This window comes from Neopsephotus bourkii, unplaced genomic scaffold (genome assembly GCF_033783945.1).
Source record: "Neopsephotus bourkii isolate Nb327-2 ecotype Australia unplaced genomic scaffold, CSIRO-AGI_Nbou_v1 NB_678, whole genome shotgun sequence".
In the NCBI taxonomy this organism is placed as follows: Eukaryota; Metazoa; Chordata; class Aves; order Psittaciformes; family Psittacidae; genus Neopsephotus; species Neopsephotus bourkii.
The window spans coordinates 1,565,701-1,584,672 of record NW_026901177.1 but is presented as its reverse complement, the minus strand read 5'-3'; the positions used below and the strand labels follow the sequence as shown (position 1 = coordinate 1,584,672).

At 36.6% G+C, this 18,972-nt stretch overlaps 1 protein-coding gene across 1 annotated transcript in view; it reads left to right on the top strand.

Moving 5' to 3' along the window:
• Positions 1 to 3,381, top strand: part of TTC14 (tetratricopeptide repeat domain 14) — a 39,459-nt gene extending 36,078 nt beyond the window's left edge. The window contains exons 13-15 of the mRNA XM_061353504.1: positions 1,246 to 1,316; positions 3,165 to 3,233; positions 3,337 to 3,381. Coding sequence (XP_061209488.1) covers positions 1,246 to 1,316; positions 3,165 to 3,233; positions 3,337 to 3,366 — 170 coding nt within the window. The 3' untranslated portion in view covers positions 3,367 to 3,381. The remainder of the gene's footprint in view (positions 1 to 1,245; positions 1,317 to 3,164; positions 3,234 to 3,336) is intronic.
• The last annotated feature ends 15,591 nt before the right edge of the window (positions 3,382 to 18,972 follow it).

The following is an 18,972-nucleotide window of genomic DNA, read 5'->3' as shown; positions in this document are numbered from 1 at the left end:
AGAGCTTATTTGTTAAATAACACATGAGACCACGTAGTGCCTGGGAAGAAGAAAGCAAATTATTGGATAGCTGTTTGTTACTGGGTGAATAGTCAGACCTATTTACTAAGAAAGACAGGCATCCAGTGGAAAAAAGTGGTAATTTATAGTCATGTACCATGACACATACATAGAGAAAAACAAATTAAATCAATCTTGATTAAGCTATTTAAAACACATACCAAACTTTTCAGTTTTTGTGGTTGTTGGGTGCTCTGTTCATGGTTTTGTGAATTATGTGTTTATACATGCTGCCCGAAAAAGTATAGTGTTATATAAGTAAAAAGTATTACTTTACAATTTTCATGGAAATTCCACACCCCTTGATTTCTCTTGCCTGAGCCTTACTAAACAAATCTCCATGGTATGCTTTTGTTGGTATGGCTTTTTGCTTCTGCCTGTGGTAATGTATTCTGTAAATGCCTAAATGTTTGACAGACAGGCTAATCCAGCAGATGGTGCTGCGTGCCTGTGTATTTCAGGGTGGTTTTGCTGGGAGTTTTGTTTTGGGTTTGTTGGGTTTTGTTCTGTTGTGGGGTTTTTTGTTGTTGTTGTTTTAGGTTTTTTTAAACAGCACCAGTTATTCACAATTGGTTAAAAGGGAATATATAATTCCCATTCTTAAATATATGTATATGTATATATACACACAAAGATGTAAGTTTTTTTTTCTTTTTGTTCTAAATCTTATATGTTATTTTTAAAGCTGTTAAAAAAACAAAAGTAATGGTAACATGACAAACTATTTTCCTCTGTTAACGTTAATTTTGGGTTGAATTTTCAATTATGTAGACCACTGCGCCCATTTGTTTAAATTACATAAATATAAAACTGCAGTTTCTGGCCTTCAAAGACTTATAACTCCTCTTGTGCAAAAGATTATATCTTTGTTTGTTTGTTTGTTTATGCCCAAGCTCCTTAAATGGTTATCTGTGTGAAAATAAACATCTTAATTATGGTTGGCTTTCTAACAAGTGATACTTCTGTTATCTAAAATACAGGAAAACATTTTTCCCTGCTGTACATCTAAACCGTCTTCTGAAAAAAGGCTCATTTAAAGGGTTATTTGATTATTTGTAGCTAGACCAGTATAGGCAGTTAGAGTCATTTAACTGTTTATAATAAATTTCCTATATGAACCTTCTCCTCTGTCACAGGGTGTTTGATAATGGGAGGTAATGGGACACATTGTATCTTCTCTTTCAGATGGGTGCACTAAGACTGCTAACACAATGGAAGAAGTGAAAATGGAAAGAGAGATTGAGGGGACCACACAAGTGAGTATGAGATCAGAATATGCAGGAAATCTGAATGATAGAGAATCTGGAATGACAAATCACTGAAGTATTGACTAAAAATCTAATGCCTTTGTTGAAACCTGGATCTCCTAACTTGGATAGCAGAAACACAGTTGCATAAAAAGGGAAATTGCTCATAATCCACGTATGATGTGTTATCAGTTATACGTAGACTATGGATAACCAGTGAATGATATAAATTGACACCAATTTTAAAACATTGGTCTTCGGGAAAAAAAGACAAATATGAGCTAAAATCAAATACCTCTCAAGTTTGAGGAAGTTTACATTTGTCACCAGTAGGTTTCTCTTTGGCCCATCCTATACTTTTTTGCATAGTTGTGCTGATAAAGGCTGTGATTTTTGTTGGCACAGTGCTGTGGGCATGGGCTTTTGTGCCATGGATATGTGTACAGAGGAGAAAAAACATCCTTTATCTGCAAGATTAATTTGAAAAATTACTGTAAGGCATACCAGCATAAGGTAATTGGTTTTACTTGTACAATTTGAGTTTTCACTGAGAATCTGCTAGGGTAGCTGTAACAAAAATTCCTTTAAGTATAGACAAAAGCTTGTTTTATGTCAGTGGCGAAGGTTCTGTACAACCACCTTGAGCATCAGCCAACAGAGGGCACTGCAGCCAGCAGTCTGAATGGTGCCCAGTGGGTTAGGATGTACGTTTTCAAAACACTGTTCAGAAAATGTTCATGTAAAACCATTACTAGGTTTTATTTAATAACCTCCTAACCCCCTCTCTCTCTCCTCCTCCTCCCCTGTGTTCCTCTAATGCCTTTTACAGCTCTTGCTGCACAGCATGAAGCCTTAGAGCTGTATTCATCAATGACTCACACCCTTGCTTAGGGGCCAATTTTCATGGAAGCTATACAGGAAAATTTTGAAATGCACCTATCTCATGCAGGGCACAAGATGATTTCTCTATTCATTACTATTCCAAAAGGACTTGTTGTCCTTTGGAAACATTCAGATATTACTTACATTTGTGTGTGCATGCATACATGTGCAGAGCTAACTTGCCTTTAGATTTGAGTGTTCTAAAAATAAAAATGTATTGTTATTATCATTGACACTAGTCAGCTGAAAGGTTACTAAGGACCTGCTTACACTGAGTGGGAGCAAGCAAATGCGAAAGAAAAAGCAGCACTGTGCTTTAGATGAGCAAATCCTACAGACTCAAGCACAAAACTTGTTAAAAATCACCTTTTTGTTTGATGCTATGATCAGCAGCCTTCTGAGGAATTTCAGAGTAAAGCCAAGGACTTACTCTGAGAAACAAAACTGCACTTTTGCCTCCAGAAGTTATTTGTGTAGGTCAAGGTTATAGTACATTTCTAAAACACTAGAAGAAAACATGTTCCTTTCCCTTAAGACATCATGTGTTAACTCAAGCTTTTAACTTTGTGGGGGAGAGTGAGATAAAATCATAGAGATTATTATCCAAAATGACCTTTCTGTTTAAAATCCATCTGACAGGACGGGAGTCTTTACTGCAAAATTGCCAGTCATAGAATAATTATGTTCCGAGGGGCTGCTAATTGTAAGCAAAATTACTTTAAACAGTTTTGGGGAAGAGGCTGAGACTTACTGCTAAGTATAAAGCATTTTATTTATGCATGTACAAACTATCTTTCATTACTACAGGATTAAACTAATTGCAGCATTTTACTGGAAATTGTGAAAACTGGGTCATGTGAGTCAGAACTGGTGGGAAAACAAGGTAAAATAATTTTGGTTTTCATAATTTTTCTAACAGCCATTTCAAATCATTATTTTAAAAATAGGAATTTTCTTCTCTTTGTTTCTTTAAAGAATGGACAAATTTCTTCCTGCAGATCAGGCCTACCCAATGACATTAATTTTTATCATCAGTTTGCTCAGGTGAGTTCCTCAAGGATGTGTTAAAGATCAGATGTTTTTCTGCTACTTGTGGATATTGTTTTGCCTAAGTGAGTTTTTGCTAACATAACATTTTGCTTGGCAGATCAGGTGTTTGCATGTTAAGATGGCCTAAAGAGAGAGCAGTCTTGCAACGGTACATAGAATTTCCCAGCTCCACATGTATGTTACACATAACAGGAAAATTCATGACATTATCAGGTCCAAAAACTAGGCAGTGAGTCTCATAAAGGAAGTAGCATGATCGCTGTTTTAATGATGACAAAACAGGCATAAAGAGGTTAAACGACTTGCCTCACATTGCTCAGGGTGCAAAGTAGATTAGATTGTTTTTACTCGCGTTTTATTTTCAGACCCAACTGTAATATCTGTATGAAAGTAATTGTTGTTTTGTTTTCATAGGATAGTCTGTATCTAGTTCTTCCTTTCCAAAGTCCATTTGTGCTACAGAGAATATATAGGGATTGTGAATGTACTCAAGTAGCCTTCCACAGTTGAACTAATTGCCACATCAAGCGAGGGACCACAGTAAATGGGTGAATAATTTGATCCACGGTGGATTTGTACTCTACCAACACAGCCTGAAATCTTCTAATGCTTTGGGATTTGACTGTGAGCTGTTCATTGTTGTTTGAGCCTGTTCTCTTCTATTACCATATTTTCTTTAGATATCATTTCTGTGTACCTTATCTTTTTATAAAAAGCCACGTCTTTACCATCCTTCCAGGAGTAGTCAGTAGAAGCATACAAAATTTACTGCTGTAGAGCAAAATATGACAGATAAAGGTAGCACGTTACAAAGTTCTTGCCCTCAATCATGCAAAAGGCTCTCTATGCTTCTGTGAGAAGTGGTGTATATGTGGCTACAGTGTAATGGGAGAAGGGTTAACAGCGAACCAAGACATTTTCTGCAGCAAAAAAGGGGTGGAATCTTCTCTAAGCAATTACCTTTTATGTAATAAACAATGTCAGTGGTCAATAGAGGGAGTTTTCCTTCCCTAATCCCCTTCCATTTAACTTAAAATAGAAACACTGTTAGTTTGACTAGCAGGTTGGTGTGTTATGAAGCCTGGCCATATTGCATGTTATATATATTGCATGTTAAATTTAACTGTCAGCTGAGGTGTCACTACAATAGCTTTTGTTTATTCTTTCCTTGAATAAAATACAGTAAACAAAGTACATGCTAGAGCTTCAGCGGTGTTAGGTGGTTTTGGAGACATGTCTATTGATATACGGCAGTCTCTTTGGAATACAGAGTCCATTGCTTTTTATTACAGATTCTATGAGCATCATGAAATTGCGAGTAGGTTCTCCTGTATTTCAGCTTCTATTGACTCTGAAAATCCAACTCTAATTGCTAATGGATACTTTCCAAAATAATTTTATTTTGATAAAGGACACATCCCTGCTCCATCCCTGGTGGTGTTCAAGGCCAAGGTTGGACAAAGCCTTGGGTGGCATGATTTAGTGGGAGGTGTCCCTGCCCATGGCAGGGGGGTTGGAACTTGGTAATCCAACCCTAACTATTCTATGATTCTGTATCACCTGTTATCATTAGATATCTACTGCCGATACAGACAGCTTGAGCTTTCACTAGTCCTTAAAGGAGGAGAAGGTTTGATAAGACAGAAATGCCAAAAGCCAATGTACTTTCTTAAGGTAATGAAGAAATTTAAGATTACAACAGCATATCTGTCTTTCTACATACAGCTTTGACTTTCAGTGAATATTATTTTCCTAATAGATGTGGTGAGAATTTTGGTACAGAGCTGAATACTTCACAGCTGGATAGTCCCCAGGTTGGTTAAAGGATACAGAAAATACCAGAGCTTCAAGGCAGCATGCTTGTAGTTTTCTCTGTGTTACATATAAACAGTATCTCTGTCTATTTTGCTTTCTAGTGGAGCGCAGTGACAGTGATCTCTTTACTGACCATCAGTTTTCTCTTTTTTCCTTCATAAATACACTTGAAGAGTGGCACTCAAAAAAGAAAAATGGGACACAACATTTGAGATAAAGAAATTTAGTCTTAAATTACTTGCTACTATGAGAGGCTATGTGCAAGGTTAGTAGAAATGAGAAAATGATCCTTTTTAATTTTTAATATTGTTTTTATAATTTTATTGTTATTTATAACTTTCTTTATAAAGAGTATAATGGTAAAGCAAGGGCAATGCCATGAAAGGCCAGTGGCCTTATAGTTACAGGAAGCTGATCAAAGAGAAGAACCTTAGTCTGACCTTAGCCATTGCCATTCCCAGTGTTTTGCTGGTCTCAAGTAACTGCAGTTTCTTCTGTATCCCACTTGTGCTATGAATCCTCAGTGCTTGGATTCTTCTGCTTCTGGCTTACAAAATCCTGTGTCTGTAATAAGATCCTTCATTTTCTTTCCCATTTTGGTGGTACTGAGGAAATTATAACAGTTTTTAATTGTTTATTTCTTTTTTGTGGAAGGAAATTGGTCTTCCTCCTACCAGCATACATGGAGCCAGAGAATGCCACAGAGTTGTCAAGGCAACAGCTTTTGCTTGGGGAGCCACAGAAGGGAAAGTGACAGGAATGTCTTCTAGAGAACCAAGGTCTTTTGTTGTATGTCATATAAACATGTGCATGGTCCCTTTACTGCAAACAATATATATTTACGGATTAGTGAAGCTGGAAGCTGCAACATAATGAGATGGAGCTTATGCTTCTGACAAAAACATTCTAATGTGTAAGCAGGTATGTAATTGCAGGCCCAAACTGGGCTTCTCTTCAATGTATTTGTTCTGTTGAACAAGGTCATTATATGGCCATGTCATAAAATACTGGCATAAATCAAATGGTTTTAAACTTTTGGAAGGGAAAAGGAGCTTGGTTTTCTTTACTGCCTAGCACTTCCGGCAAGCAAAACTTTCTACTTAATATAATATTTTTATCACTATTCAGTGCTCCAGAAGAAGGGTGTCTACTGGTCTAAGCAGCTAACTGGATTCTTACAGTGATATTGCTTGCTTTCACTGGGAGATTTGTTTCTCATGCTGGACAAGCTTTAAAAACAAGGAACCAGACCCTTAGCAAAAAATACTATAGCACATAGTTCATCTGAATCAACAGAGCTATGCTAAATTCCTGTCTGGTGGAGTCTGTGCACTGCATGAATTCAACATGGAAAAGGCCATTGCAAGGGTGCTAGAAATGCAAATAACTTAGCAAAAGTGCCTTTATTCTGTCACAAGGGCAGGATCCAAGGATATTTTCTGCATTTAGTATTTCTGGAATTTCGACTGCCTCAGCAGTCGAGTTTGAAAATCTTACATCCATATATTATAGTTGGAATACTTAGTGCATATTTATATGAAGGCAGGAAAAATTATACATTTCCCATTAGACATACAATGAGGCTATCAAGAGTTTTTGGGGGGAATTCAGATGGTCCTAAGATTTGTGTCAGTGCTTAATATTTGGCATGCAGTGTTATCTTCATGCAATAGTTACTTGATATTTCTCAAGTGCATATTGGCTGTCCTGTTACTGCTGTATGTACAGTAAAATACTATATAGGACATAGCATAATCTTGTTTGATATTATGATCCTGTAATTTTCTTTTAAAAGATTAAACTTGTAAATACTGTAAAGTTACACTAGTAGTTGGAGTAACCTGTTTAAGATTTATGTGCAGCAGTATTATTTATAGTCTGTGGCTTTGATACCTTGCACTTCCTGTTGAGATCTTTTTCTGTTACTTTGTTCATTTTCTTGGTATTGGTTAAAAAACAAAGCAAACCAAGCAACCAACCAGAAACAAAAAAAACCCATCACCACACTGTCTGATTTTTTTATTTGCAAAGAAACTTCCAAACTGCGATACACGTAGATTTTGGAGCTATTTTAACACTTATTCCCATCTCATGTAGTGATTTATGTCACTGGGAAGTGAGTAAAGTTCACCTACAGATACAAAACATTACCTATGAATCAGTCCCTTCGAAGGCATTTCATTGCAGTATCAGTCACTGCAGAATACGGTTCTGAGCCGAAGAGTACAGATGAAAATATATACAATCCCTTTAAAAGGCAGAATATTTGAATTTAGGTTGCAACATAGACAGTTGCATGAAATGATCTCTCCTGACATGTCAGCTGAAACATCAGAAATCCTATTTCTAATCCCTTCCATGTAATACGGTATGGGGACATAGATACATATCAGCCATAAAGAGAAACAGCACAGCCTTTCAGACAGACTCCACAGGCTGCCTACTATTCAGTTCCCCTACTACAGCCTCTCCATCCACTGGTTGAGTCTCTCCTTGCCCTTCCAACACCTAATGCACTCCTGACACAATGGAGGGAGGGCAGGAGCAGTGTGGTGAAAAATTAGACACTGCAGACAAAAACCTGACAGACTGTCTTTCTCCTGGTGTCACAATATGAACTGGCCAAGTGAAAAATAATGGCCATTATCCCATCTGACTGAGTGATTTAAATGACTTACAGCCACACGCAGAGAAAGTTCTTTGGACTATTTCCATGGGGGTTTTTAATTTAATTTGCATGATAAGGTGTACAAGGTAGGTTTTTACAGTTTAAGCTTCTTCACTTTTCTCTGACCCGTGTGTAAAATAAGGATAATTTCACTGAACTCATTGGTGTAACCTCCTTATTGAATAGATACTGTGAGAGTACTTCCACAGTCCTTAGGCAACGTTCCAGTTGTTGCTTTTCAGTGCTCATGATCAGCTCCTATTTACATGTTCCCTAAGACTGATGTTTATAGGCATACTGGGCTTTCAACCAGCTCTGTACTTCTGACCTGCACGGGAAAGATGGCTCTTTATGAATGCTGTGACTGCATTCATGTTGTAAAGGTTGTAACTTGAGTCAACATCCAGGAGTCTTATGCACCCAAGCAGCTTCCGTATTGGTAACAATCTGGAAAATATAGGTATTCTAATAAGTACAATGTTGTATTCACAACTTCACAAACACTGCCTCAGGTTCACTTGAATGTTTGTCTTTGACATTCCAGGCTAGTATGTATATCCCAGGATGCTGGCCAGGCCTCTTTTTCTGACCTTGGTCAGAAATCCTGTCTTTGACTTGAGATATTTTTCCCCCTGAAAGTTTCACTAAAATTGGTAAACTCCTGTAAAAAGTTTTAATTCTTAGAAACAGTTTTCTTGAAGAATTCCCAGCAAGTTCTTTGCAAGACCTGTGGCAAAAGCAGCTGTTCTCTTCCTCCATGTCCAGTTACTCCTGCTAATTCAAAAGCATAGCCATGGACTTGAGAAGAGCAACTGTATGAGCAGAAGCAGCTAGAGTCTAAATGTAAGAGGAGAGGAAAGGGACTGAGAACTGTGTAATACTGTAACTGTTATATCACATGGGATTTTGAGTCACAAAATGTGGCTATTGTGTGCTACAGCTTCTGTAACCTGACCTGATCAATAAATTCTTTAATTGCTTACAATTGGGGCCATACTTTTATACATGTACCAAAGCCAAGAGAAAATTGCTTGTACCTATTCAACCAGTTGCTGTTAGTGTGTGCAGCTCTTAAAAAGCAGATGTAGAGCAGCCAGGGAGCATGATGTGCTTTCTGAGCTTTTTACCTTTCATTCATGGCATATGAAGTGCGTATAGACAACGTGTGCAGGTCATGTTTGGAAGGTCTTCCAGGATACTAAGGCACTGCATATAATCATCGGGCTTTCTCTGGGTATGCCTGAAGCCATGCTTATATGAATAGTCCATCTGGTCTTGAGAGCACATTGAAGTGACTTGAGAGGGAACAGAAGGTTTTGTTTTTTTTTTTGGGGGGGGGGGGTTGGGTTTGTTGTTTTTTTTATTAATGTAATTAAGATACTGTAAATAATGGCAAGCCAAAAAAATGCAGATTGTTACAAGTGCGACACACCCGAAACTGCTTTCTGCCCTTCAGAGTGGAAATGTATTTAGTAATCTTTTCCCATTTATTATTTCTGATTTATTATTTCAGAGTTAGCCCCTATTCCATATACCTGAAGCCATGTTCATTCTTCCAGCAGCACCCTTCATCTTTTTCCCTTTCCTTTTTTTTTTTTTTTTTTGAATTTGTGGTTGGACAGAGCAAGATGTTTTCTCAAACTTTATTTTTAAAAGTCTTATCTCTTCCTGGTCTTTATTTTAAAAAAGAAGAAGTAGACATACTCTATTTTGCCTGCTGTTATGGAAGTGAAATAAAACAAAAAGCCTGCTGTATTGAATATACAACTATGAAAGTTAGAACTTGAAATACAGTGAAGGACTTGTGATTCCATATTTAGTATGCATTAGAAACATAAATTCAATTTATAGTAAAATAGTATTTTTATGATTTACTACTTGCATAAAATCAAATAATGTGTGCTTTTTTTCCCTTTTTCACCCTTGTCCCTGTGTGCTAAAATAGGTTTTTTTTGCAGTGTAGCACTGTTGATGAAGCCTGAAATACATGACAATATGACTGAAATTCATTATCAAGAAAATAGTGTAGTGAACTTTGCAGCAAATCATCACAAGCAATCTTGTTTTTCTCTCTAGCCTTATTTTAATTGTGATTTGCACTCTTATGGAGCGGAGACCTTGTGCTGGTTTCGATGTTACATATAAATGGTTTTGCTTTGTAAAATTTCTGTTATGCCTGTTTACATTTAGTAGCAGTGTTATTGATTCAAGCTGTACTGATTTGAAAGTAAAAGTCTTTAACACTAAGCCCCCTCAAAGTTTCTCCAAATTTGTGGCACTTTGCCAGCATTACTCACAAAACAGCATAGAGATGCTGGAAGGAAATGCTCCAGCTGCAGGAGTAAGTAGAGCCAAAAAGTAACGTCCAAATAGAAATTACCCAGTTTATGATTTTGCTTTGATCACCAGATGTTTGTCATGTGACTTCAGCATTGGAGAAGATGAGAGAGGAGAAAGTGGATGGTGTGATGCTTAGCTTAAATTGAACACAAGAGCTCATAGCTCAGCAATAGATATACACAGATGGTTATAGCTTTGTCAGTTTTGTTTGACAGATTCCTTGTTTACTGTGACATGGATTTCAGCAAACTATGTCCCCATGCAGTTTTGGTTTGGTCTTTTAATTCTTTAAACTCTGAAAGAGTATGGAAGCAGAGCAAGATATACTCCAGATTAATAGTACAGATTACTCTTTTTTGCTTGGTAATTTTTCTCTATCAAGAGGCTGTTTTTTGTGTACGGGTTTATATTGACATTAGTAAATCATAAAGAGTACTACTCTGGGCTCCTAAGGGTTGCAGAATTAGATTCATATATTTTTCCTGGTTTTAGTGTTGGCATTCATTTGATTTAACTTCCTCCAATACAGTGTACTTAAAGGAGATTTTTTTCAGCTTCTCTTACTTATGAATTAGTTGAGCCATTTCAAAATGCATAGAATTGAAAGGACACTTTTGAGTTTTCAAGTTGTAACCCTTTATCATCTCTGTCAACCATCTCATATAATGCAAAGCTCCATCTAAAATCTCCTTATGATTTTTGCTCTTATTAACCTCACAGGATGGCTATGCAAACTTTTGGTGCTCTAGGGATTAAAAAGTCTCTGAAATGTCTATCCTAAATTTATTCAGGATCTGTTTACAGCTACTTATTCTCATTATAGAAAAATCATGTGATGCATGCCATAGAATTTCTAAGTCAATTTGGATGAATGACTTTATACCTATGTTTGACTTGTCCGGAAGCAGGAGTCCTTCTCCTCCATCCTCCCCAACCTGGCCACACATCTGTGTCACTTGTTGCCATGGGTGTTTGTCAGTTCCTTTACTGATCTACGTTAGTACCTCAGCCTGGCAAAAGAATACTCAATTGTGAAGGGACAGGTTTTTGCTGGAATAGTGGACTAGAACAGCTCAGCAAGTGGCCTAGGAAGCCCATAGAGTGGGTAGGACAGAGGCAGGGCCTGGCAGCCACATTTCTGGTTTAGGTTGCTTGGGAAATATAGCTTCAATTCTAGATTGATAAAGCTGTGGTAATTCTTTAATTTCCAACATCTTGTCCACATTATCTGTTTAGTTTTTAAGGTCTCCAGATCAAAGACTCTGTCTTTTACTGAGTGGATCCCCACATTTAGATATCAAGACAGTAATGATAAAAGATCACAGTAGAAGCAGCATGCATTTTTTGATTGCCTCCTTTCTAGTGCACTTTTTGAGTTGTTGTGCAAATGTATCCAGCTTTACTGAAAACAGATTATAATATCTTTGATTTGCTTTCATCTTATTATTTATATTATTATACATGACAATGTGAATTTTTAATTAGTGTGACAGCATAGGTTTCTTTAACCATATAAATACCCACTTTTCTGTATAATATGAAGGTGTTCACTTGTGAACTCCCTTGACCTACTTAGCAGTCCTAACAGCAAATAGTATTGAACCCTTTTTTTTTTTTTATTAACCTGTAAGTGTGTGATGGCTTTTTAATGTAAGGGAAAATAATGCCAACTATTAGTTTGGAATCTGGACTTTTTGTGTGAATTTTATAATACCTGCTTTTATGTGAAACAAAGTATTCTTAACATTTTTCACAATTTCTGAATGTAGTGTCTCCACCCTTTACTATAGTATTTTGCATATGTCTGGTATTTCTGGGTCTGTTTCTCACAGCAGTGTTGAGAAAATTTCATGCTTTCACATTTTTCAGCTGTAATACTATTTACTTTGAAGAGAACTGAATATCCTCCAGTATTCTGCCAGGTCCCTCTCTAGACTTCCACACAGAGGTATTTTTATTTGATCCTTTTATATGAAAGATTAAATTTGCTTGGGTTGTATGGTGAGATACCAGTGCTTATTTTCAGGGAGTGTTCTGTGTTCCAAATTATTTGCACCCGAATCTAAAATGCCAGTAGCCTTTGTTTCAGTAACAGAACATCCGATTTGCTAGCATGTTTCCAGGGAATGCCCACTTCCCAATACTTCCATACGTTCTCCATCTTCCATTATGGAGCCAACCCTTTAATTCTTACTTAGAACAAAATAGAAGTAATTAAAAATACTAATATTTCAAAGATAAATGGATAAACATACATTGAGTTGATTGATGGGAAAGAATTGACTGAGGAGTCATAGATGTTCACTGCGTTTGTGGTGTATGGGTTTGAACTGTACTTAACACATTTCTCCCAAAACTTTATGCATTTCAGTATTTCTTGACTTTCTGAAACATTCATTTAACTTATCATATAAATGCCATAGGTGTTTCAGAGCCTTATCACATTTTCTGTGTTCTTATAGGAAACAAATATCCACTTTCTCCTATAATGAATTTTATATTGAAAGAGGTTTCCCCTGTGACAGGAGTTTTGCCTGAAGAGAGGAAGCTGGCTACATGTTTTAGAGACTTAAAATCAGGAATTAATATGCAGTAAAGCTATGACAGTGGGTTTAATTCTACTCACATTAATTTTCACTGTTATTATTAATTAAACCCTGAAAATCAGGGATTTAATGGAAACCCTGACAGACCTTTAATTATAGCATTTCAACAGCCTTATAGTATAGGATGTCCTCTACTAGTGCACAGGACATTCTGAACTTGAAAGGGTATAGAAGTCATAGGTTTTGGTGTTCTGTATGTTCAGAACCTATTTTAATTCATGACAGGCTTTCACTCAGTGTTGTCTGCTGCATCCAGGTAAGTTACGTAAAGTGAATACTTTAATTGTTGTGTTCAAGAGCAATTTGGAGGCAGAGGTTTTGAATTCTTTTTAATGCAATTGCTCATTCATGTTCGAAATTACCATTTGTTTAGGGGAATGTATTTTAGTCTATGGATTTCTCACAGTCTATTTATGTAGCATATTGTGTTATGTTCACAGATATGTCTATAACTTATATTATTTCAATTGCAGACTTTTGACAGGAAGAATGACCTTTTATTTTCTACATTGTCTAGCATCTTTCGTAATGGGGTCCTGTCCAGAATTCCTATGTGCACCCATAAGTTATAAATTACAATACTTCATCACAGGTGATTTGTATTACTGTGTCTAAAGCCTTTGTGTTATGTGTGTACCATTAAGACCTGAAGATGAACTGTTTAGGCCCTGACTGTGTAGGGTAAGAGATACTTGAAAATGTATGGTGAGATTTACAGATATTGAATTGCCAGGAGGGATAGGAAACTGCAAGGAATAATCAGATACCGTGGATAGCAGTGTTCTGTATTTTTAGTACATTGCATTTCAATTTATTCAAGCATACAAACATGCAATTTTGTGTATGAAACTCTGTATTACACCCTACCTACTACTTTTTCCAGTTTAATCACAAATTTTCCAACTTATATTTTCCATTAAAGAATATTCCTGGATTCACATGAATTTATGATAATTTAATTTTTTACTGAGGGTGGAGGGAAATGAACTCAGAGTTTTAACTTTGGAGGCTACAAAGGAAGTACAGTCTAAAAGTCACAACACCAGGGAAAAAATTAACAGTAGTTGTAGCTATGAATGGTACATATAGCTAAAACAATGACTGATTTTAGAGAAGCTGAGTAATGAGTTTTTAAATGTTTTTAATATTGCTAAAAACTGTATAATCTGTGTTTAATCAGTTAGCCACCTATCCTCTTTATTAGATAACAGAACTGAAAGAAATGAAAGAAAATGTTTATGTTCTAAAACTAATAGGGAAAGGAAATGAGGATATTCCATATTAGGACTTCAGTCAGTTAAAAAAATACTTTTTTTGCTAGGAATCTAGTGAAAACCATGTGCAATGGCTTGCATTTTCATTGCAATTACTGTCCAAGTAAATTTTTTTTAAGATTAATAGCAAAACTTGCACAAAGTATGTCTGACTTATCCCAGTTATACAGAGCTACGTATTTGGTAATGTGAATTATCAAACAGGACCAGTCTCTGCATTAGCAATGACTACTGAGCATAAGGAAGCACTCTTAATTAAAAACTTCTGAATTACTTTACAGATGATAAATACATGAGTCCAGTGATCAAAAGTTGTTCTTAGTTGCACTTTTGCAACTGAGTTGGCTTTTCTCACATGATTAGCCTGACTGAGGCAAAAGTTACTGATATGAGTAAAACTGAAATGGTTGAATTTCTTTTTTATCTGCCCACAAAGGTAGACCCATTCTCATTCTCCACAGACAGTATTTCTGATGTCCATGCATAGAAGTGGCTTAAAACTCAATTTTAGATCTTGAGTGCTGGCCTGGGTGATTACATAACCAGAGGGCAAGCTGGCCAAGTCCAGAAAACCACCAAAGCCACGGCACTACTCTATGCCACTTGCCACAGACAGAACCCAATGGAGTCATGGAATCAACCAGGTTGGAAAAGACCTTCAAGTCCAACAGTTCCCTAGCACTTCCAAAGCCACCACTAAACCTTGTCACTAAGGACCTCATCTGCATGATTTGGGAACACTTCCAGGGACAGTGACTCCACTGCTTCCCTGAGCATCCTGTTCCAATACCTTTTGGGGAAGGAATTGTTCCTAACATGCAGTCTAAACCTCCCATGGCACTGATTGAGGCCGTTTCCTCTTGTCCTCTGCCTTGTTCCTTAGGAGAGCAGCAACCTCCTGCTGAGCACCTCCTATTCAGTGTCATGAAATTAAGACAGAGAAACCAAATTTACATAAACTATTCAACCAATTCTCTTTTTCTTCACTGAAATATATAAAGAACTCAGGCTTCTAGCTTTGGTTCCATCAGATTTTCAGAGATCTGCCGTTTCTTTGCAATCTATGTCTAGTTTTAGACCTACTGATAATTTTTCATTCTCCTATCTATGCAGAGCTTTCTTTCATGGACGGACATTTGAAATACCTCATTAAGAAACCATTTGTTCTTCAGTGGAATTTAAATTTGCTGAGGAGAGCTAGGGAAGCTGGTTTCGTATCATACTGAGGTCAGTCTAATAGCTGCTTGCTCTCCCTTCCCATTGATGGCTGTATGCTCTCTCTGCTTCTGTTACCCCACTCTGGCATTTATTCAGCCTCCTGATAAACCATTTAAGGAACCTCAACTACAGGAAAACTAGCCTTACAAAAAAAAGTGGATTTTTTTTTCTAGTTTAATTCTGTGAACTGCCTCACTGTGGGAGCTAGTGCAATGGCAGTAGAAGAAGAGCAGGATGGCCCCCCTTGGTGGCAGGTATCTGTTAGATTTGCAGCACATATATGAAATAACAGCCTGAAAGCTGGCCAGCACTGTATGTCTCTAGTCTCCTCTGAGAATGCAAGGCAGATAACAAATAAATATGCATTTTATGTAAATTTAGTGAAAAACTCCTCTGAAATAATTGCTTCAAGTTGTTAGGAAAGCTGCTTTAGTATGAGAACTGGAGAGACTTCTTCTTAGCAGTGCCAGCACTGATTGGCTGGGTTTAGCAAAGCACTGCGGATGTCAGCTATGGACAAAATTGTTGTTAGCATTAGAAAATTGCCTGCTGCGTGTACTGGCTTAATGCTCCATTATATGGTATGGATGCAAATTTAATGGGCTTGAAAATAGAGAGATTGAGCCTGAAACCTGTAGGGCATGTCCTTGGCCCAAGCTAACCCACACCACTTCTAATCAGGAGCCAGTCTACTGAAATGGAAGGCATTAAATCAGTAGCTGATTAGAACTGGGACTCAGTTAGTTAAAAGGGAGCTTTGACTGGGCAGGTGATCACAATGGCTTTTTTGTTTTTTTTACTTTTCTTTATGTTTGTAATTTTTTTCAAGGAGAAAAGTGGCTATCAGTTTAAATGCACATGAAATACAACCCCAAAGTGTTAAAATTACATTTAGAAATAGCATAACTATGCAGGCAATAGTAAAAGAATGCAATTTGAGAAGGTGTCCTTCCTCACAGTAATGGGATTGCCACTGTTGCTCAGCACATCACAAGAAAGTTTTATCTTAAAAGAGCAAAATAATATCATTAACAGAAAATTAAACTGAAAGTCACCATGAACTATGGACTTAAAAGACCCTCAAGAAATGAAAACCAATTGTCTGTTGGAAAACCAGTAGGTCAAGTAGTCATTGACCAACCAAAAGCTGCACCGACTGCTAAAATGCACAGTACTTTCAAATCCAATTAACTGTTTCAAGCAGACAGTCCTCATTTTCTCTTTCATCAGGAAGGGAAATTTGCAATCATATATTCCAATGAAAGTTAAGTTGTTTTGATCTGATAATTGTCAGATGTATTTATCTTAATTTGTAAGTTTCTAATGCTAAAGCTCCAAGCTGTTCAGATATAACAGAAGTACTGGGGAATGAGGTACAAAATGCTGGAATTCAAATTAACCAATAAATATATTTTAATATATATCAGCAGGACTCTAGAGGATTCCATTAATGTTGAAAAATAGAAAGGATTTAGGTTAATTTGGTAAGAAGGCAGGTCAGAACGTTTACAACAGTGGCATAGAATTGTATAGAGATGCAAAATTTTTCAAGAGAGCAGAATTTTTTCAAAAACGCTGACTCTAGCTGTCACAGCCCTGCCTTGGTTAAATCCAGTGGAGAGATATGAGGACTTTCTAATTTGCTTTCCCTCTATTTTAATAATAGCTGTGCATAAGTAATTTATGAAAGGCCAACCAGGCAGTGGGCAACAGAAAATTAAACTCATTTTATCTGAAAGCAGGTGGATTTCTATATATCATTAGCATGCATAGAATTCTCACAATGTTATTTCTCATACTGATGGAATGTAACCAAATAATATATGAGTTTTTTGCTTATGCACGAGTGAAATTTTTAGATAAAAGTGCCAGCCCCAATGGCAATTTTCTGCAAAACGAAAACTAATTCTGTGAAGCTTCTTATTACTGGGAAGACTCATTTGGCTTGCATTAGAGACTGACATAAGTGACTTTAGGATTTTACTAACAGATTAGATGAGATGTGCTATATGCAGTAATATCATTAGGGAATGTAGCGGCAGAAGCAGAAGAGTTTGTGGCACTTAAGAACACTGGCACAAGTAAATTGTTTTTATTTATTACAAGCTTTTAAATTATTGGGTTTCTTTTTCCTGATGAGAACATGTTTTAGTTTTAGGTTTCCCTCACCATTCCCCAAGACCAAAGAAAAAAAGCTTCTGCTTAAATTATTCCTCATGTTATTTCACCCCCTGATTCTGTATCTACCGTATGTGCCTGCCTTATCACCTGTATCAACCTCGAGACAAGCTAGAACTTTATGAGAAAACAACACTAAAAGTAAATAAATGTTTTATCAATGTTATTCTGATCTAAATGAGGAGAAGCAAACCACCTATTTCTCTACTTGCTGTATTTTCACTATTCATTAACAGAAATACATTTGGAATCTATGAAAATATTCAAAGTATTTGAAAACAGCAACAAATATGATACAGTTATTTAAGTTAACCAAATGTTGTTTTCCTTTTCTTACATCACAAAACTATGTTTTTTTTCTTTTAATTATGATATCCAAAGGTACATCCTGTGAAAGGCCTTTTTCCTCTCTTACATGTTGTTTAGCAATAAAATGGCATTTGCTCCACAGTATTTTTCTGTGAGGCAAGGAGGAAGAATAAAGGACTATGTTAAATCCGTATCTCATATAATATTATATCATGTGTTACAATGAGGATGAAGGAACAGCCAGGTAGTTTTCCTCAAAGCAAACCTTTCCTTTTTTTTTTTTTTTTTTTTAATTCAAGAAGCAATAGTAAGAGCTACCATGAGTTAGCAGTAACTACTCCTTTAATGGGTTGTATTAGTTTGCACTGCCAACTTTGTAGTTGGTAATACATTTTGTTCACATTTGAATTTCAAAAAAGAGGGAAGATATGACTGTGTTGTTGGAGCCAATAACAGTGACCCAACAGTATGACAGAAATAGTAGTCATTTGTAACCCTGACCCATGTGAGGTGACTGTCCAGCTGTTCTTCAGATGCTTTTTCACTTTCTTATATCAGCACTCATGTATGTCACACTTATATGACTTTTTTATATTACATGACTTTTTTCTTGGTTTACTTTGATAGCAAATTTTATATTGTCCTCCATATTCAGTACTTTTACAGAGCTATCTTGACTACTAAAAGCCCTAAGAAACAGGAAAATAAAATCTTCAGGTAAACTGCATGGGTACGAATGTAGAATGACTGACTATGTGTACTTCAGCAAAGCTAATCCGGGTATATAATGTACACTTAAAAAGCAGAATTTGGGCCAGCGTAACTAATATTGAAAGCAGATTTGATATTAAAGAGAACCGTGAGTGCTTTTCTCTTGGCCATGCTTAGGCAAATGCAAAATAGTTGTTTTGCAGTCAGTAGATTTTCTTTGCTCAACACAATCAGGGACAGAGTTTGGCTCAGATGTGACATGGATTCTGTTGGTGTATTAAATTATAATGATTAGAATTCCAATGGTAACATTCAGGCAGACAGATTGCAGCACTCTACACACTCTGGTTCATAAAGCCCTTCCCTTGCTTGCCACTGTTAGCAAACATGTAAAAGAGAAAGAAGAAATAATTGAAGAAATATTAAAAAAAAGAAATTACAAAACTTCTGTACCAAGGTAAAAAGACATTTTGCCACCCTTTGCTGAGATCTGGCTCCTGCTACCACGGGAGAGCTGAAATGTAAGGACAGGTATATGTTCTCTTTCCAGATCAGCCTGTCTCCATTCTATGTCATCTTGTACCTACTTGTCTAAATTATCTGACCACTGCTAA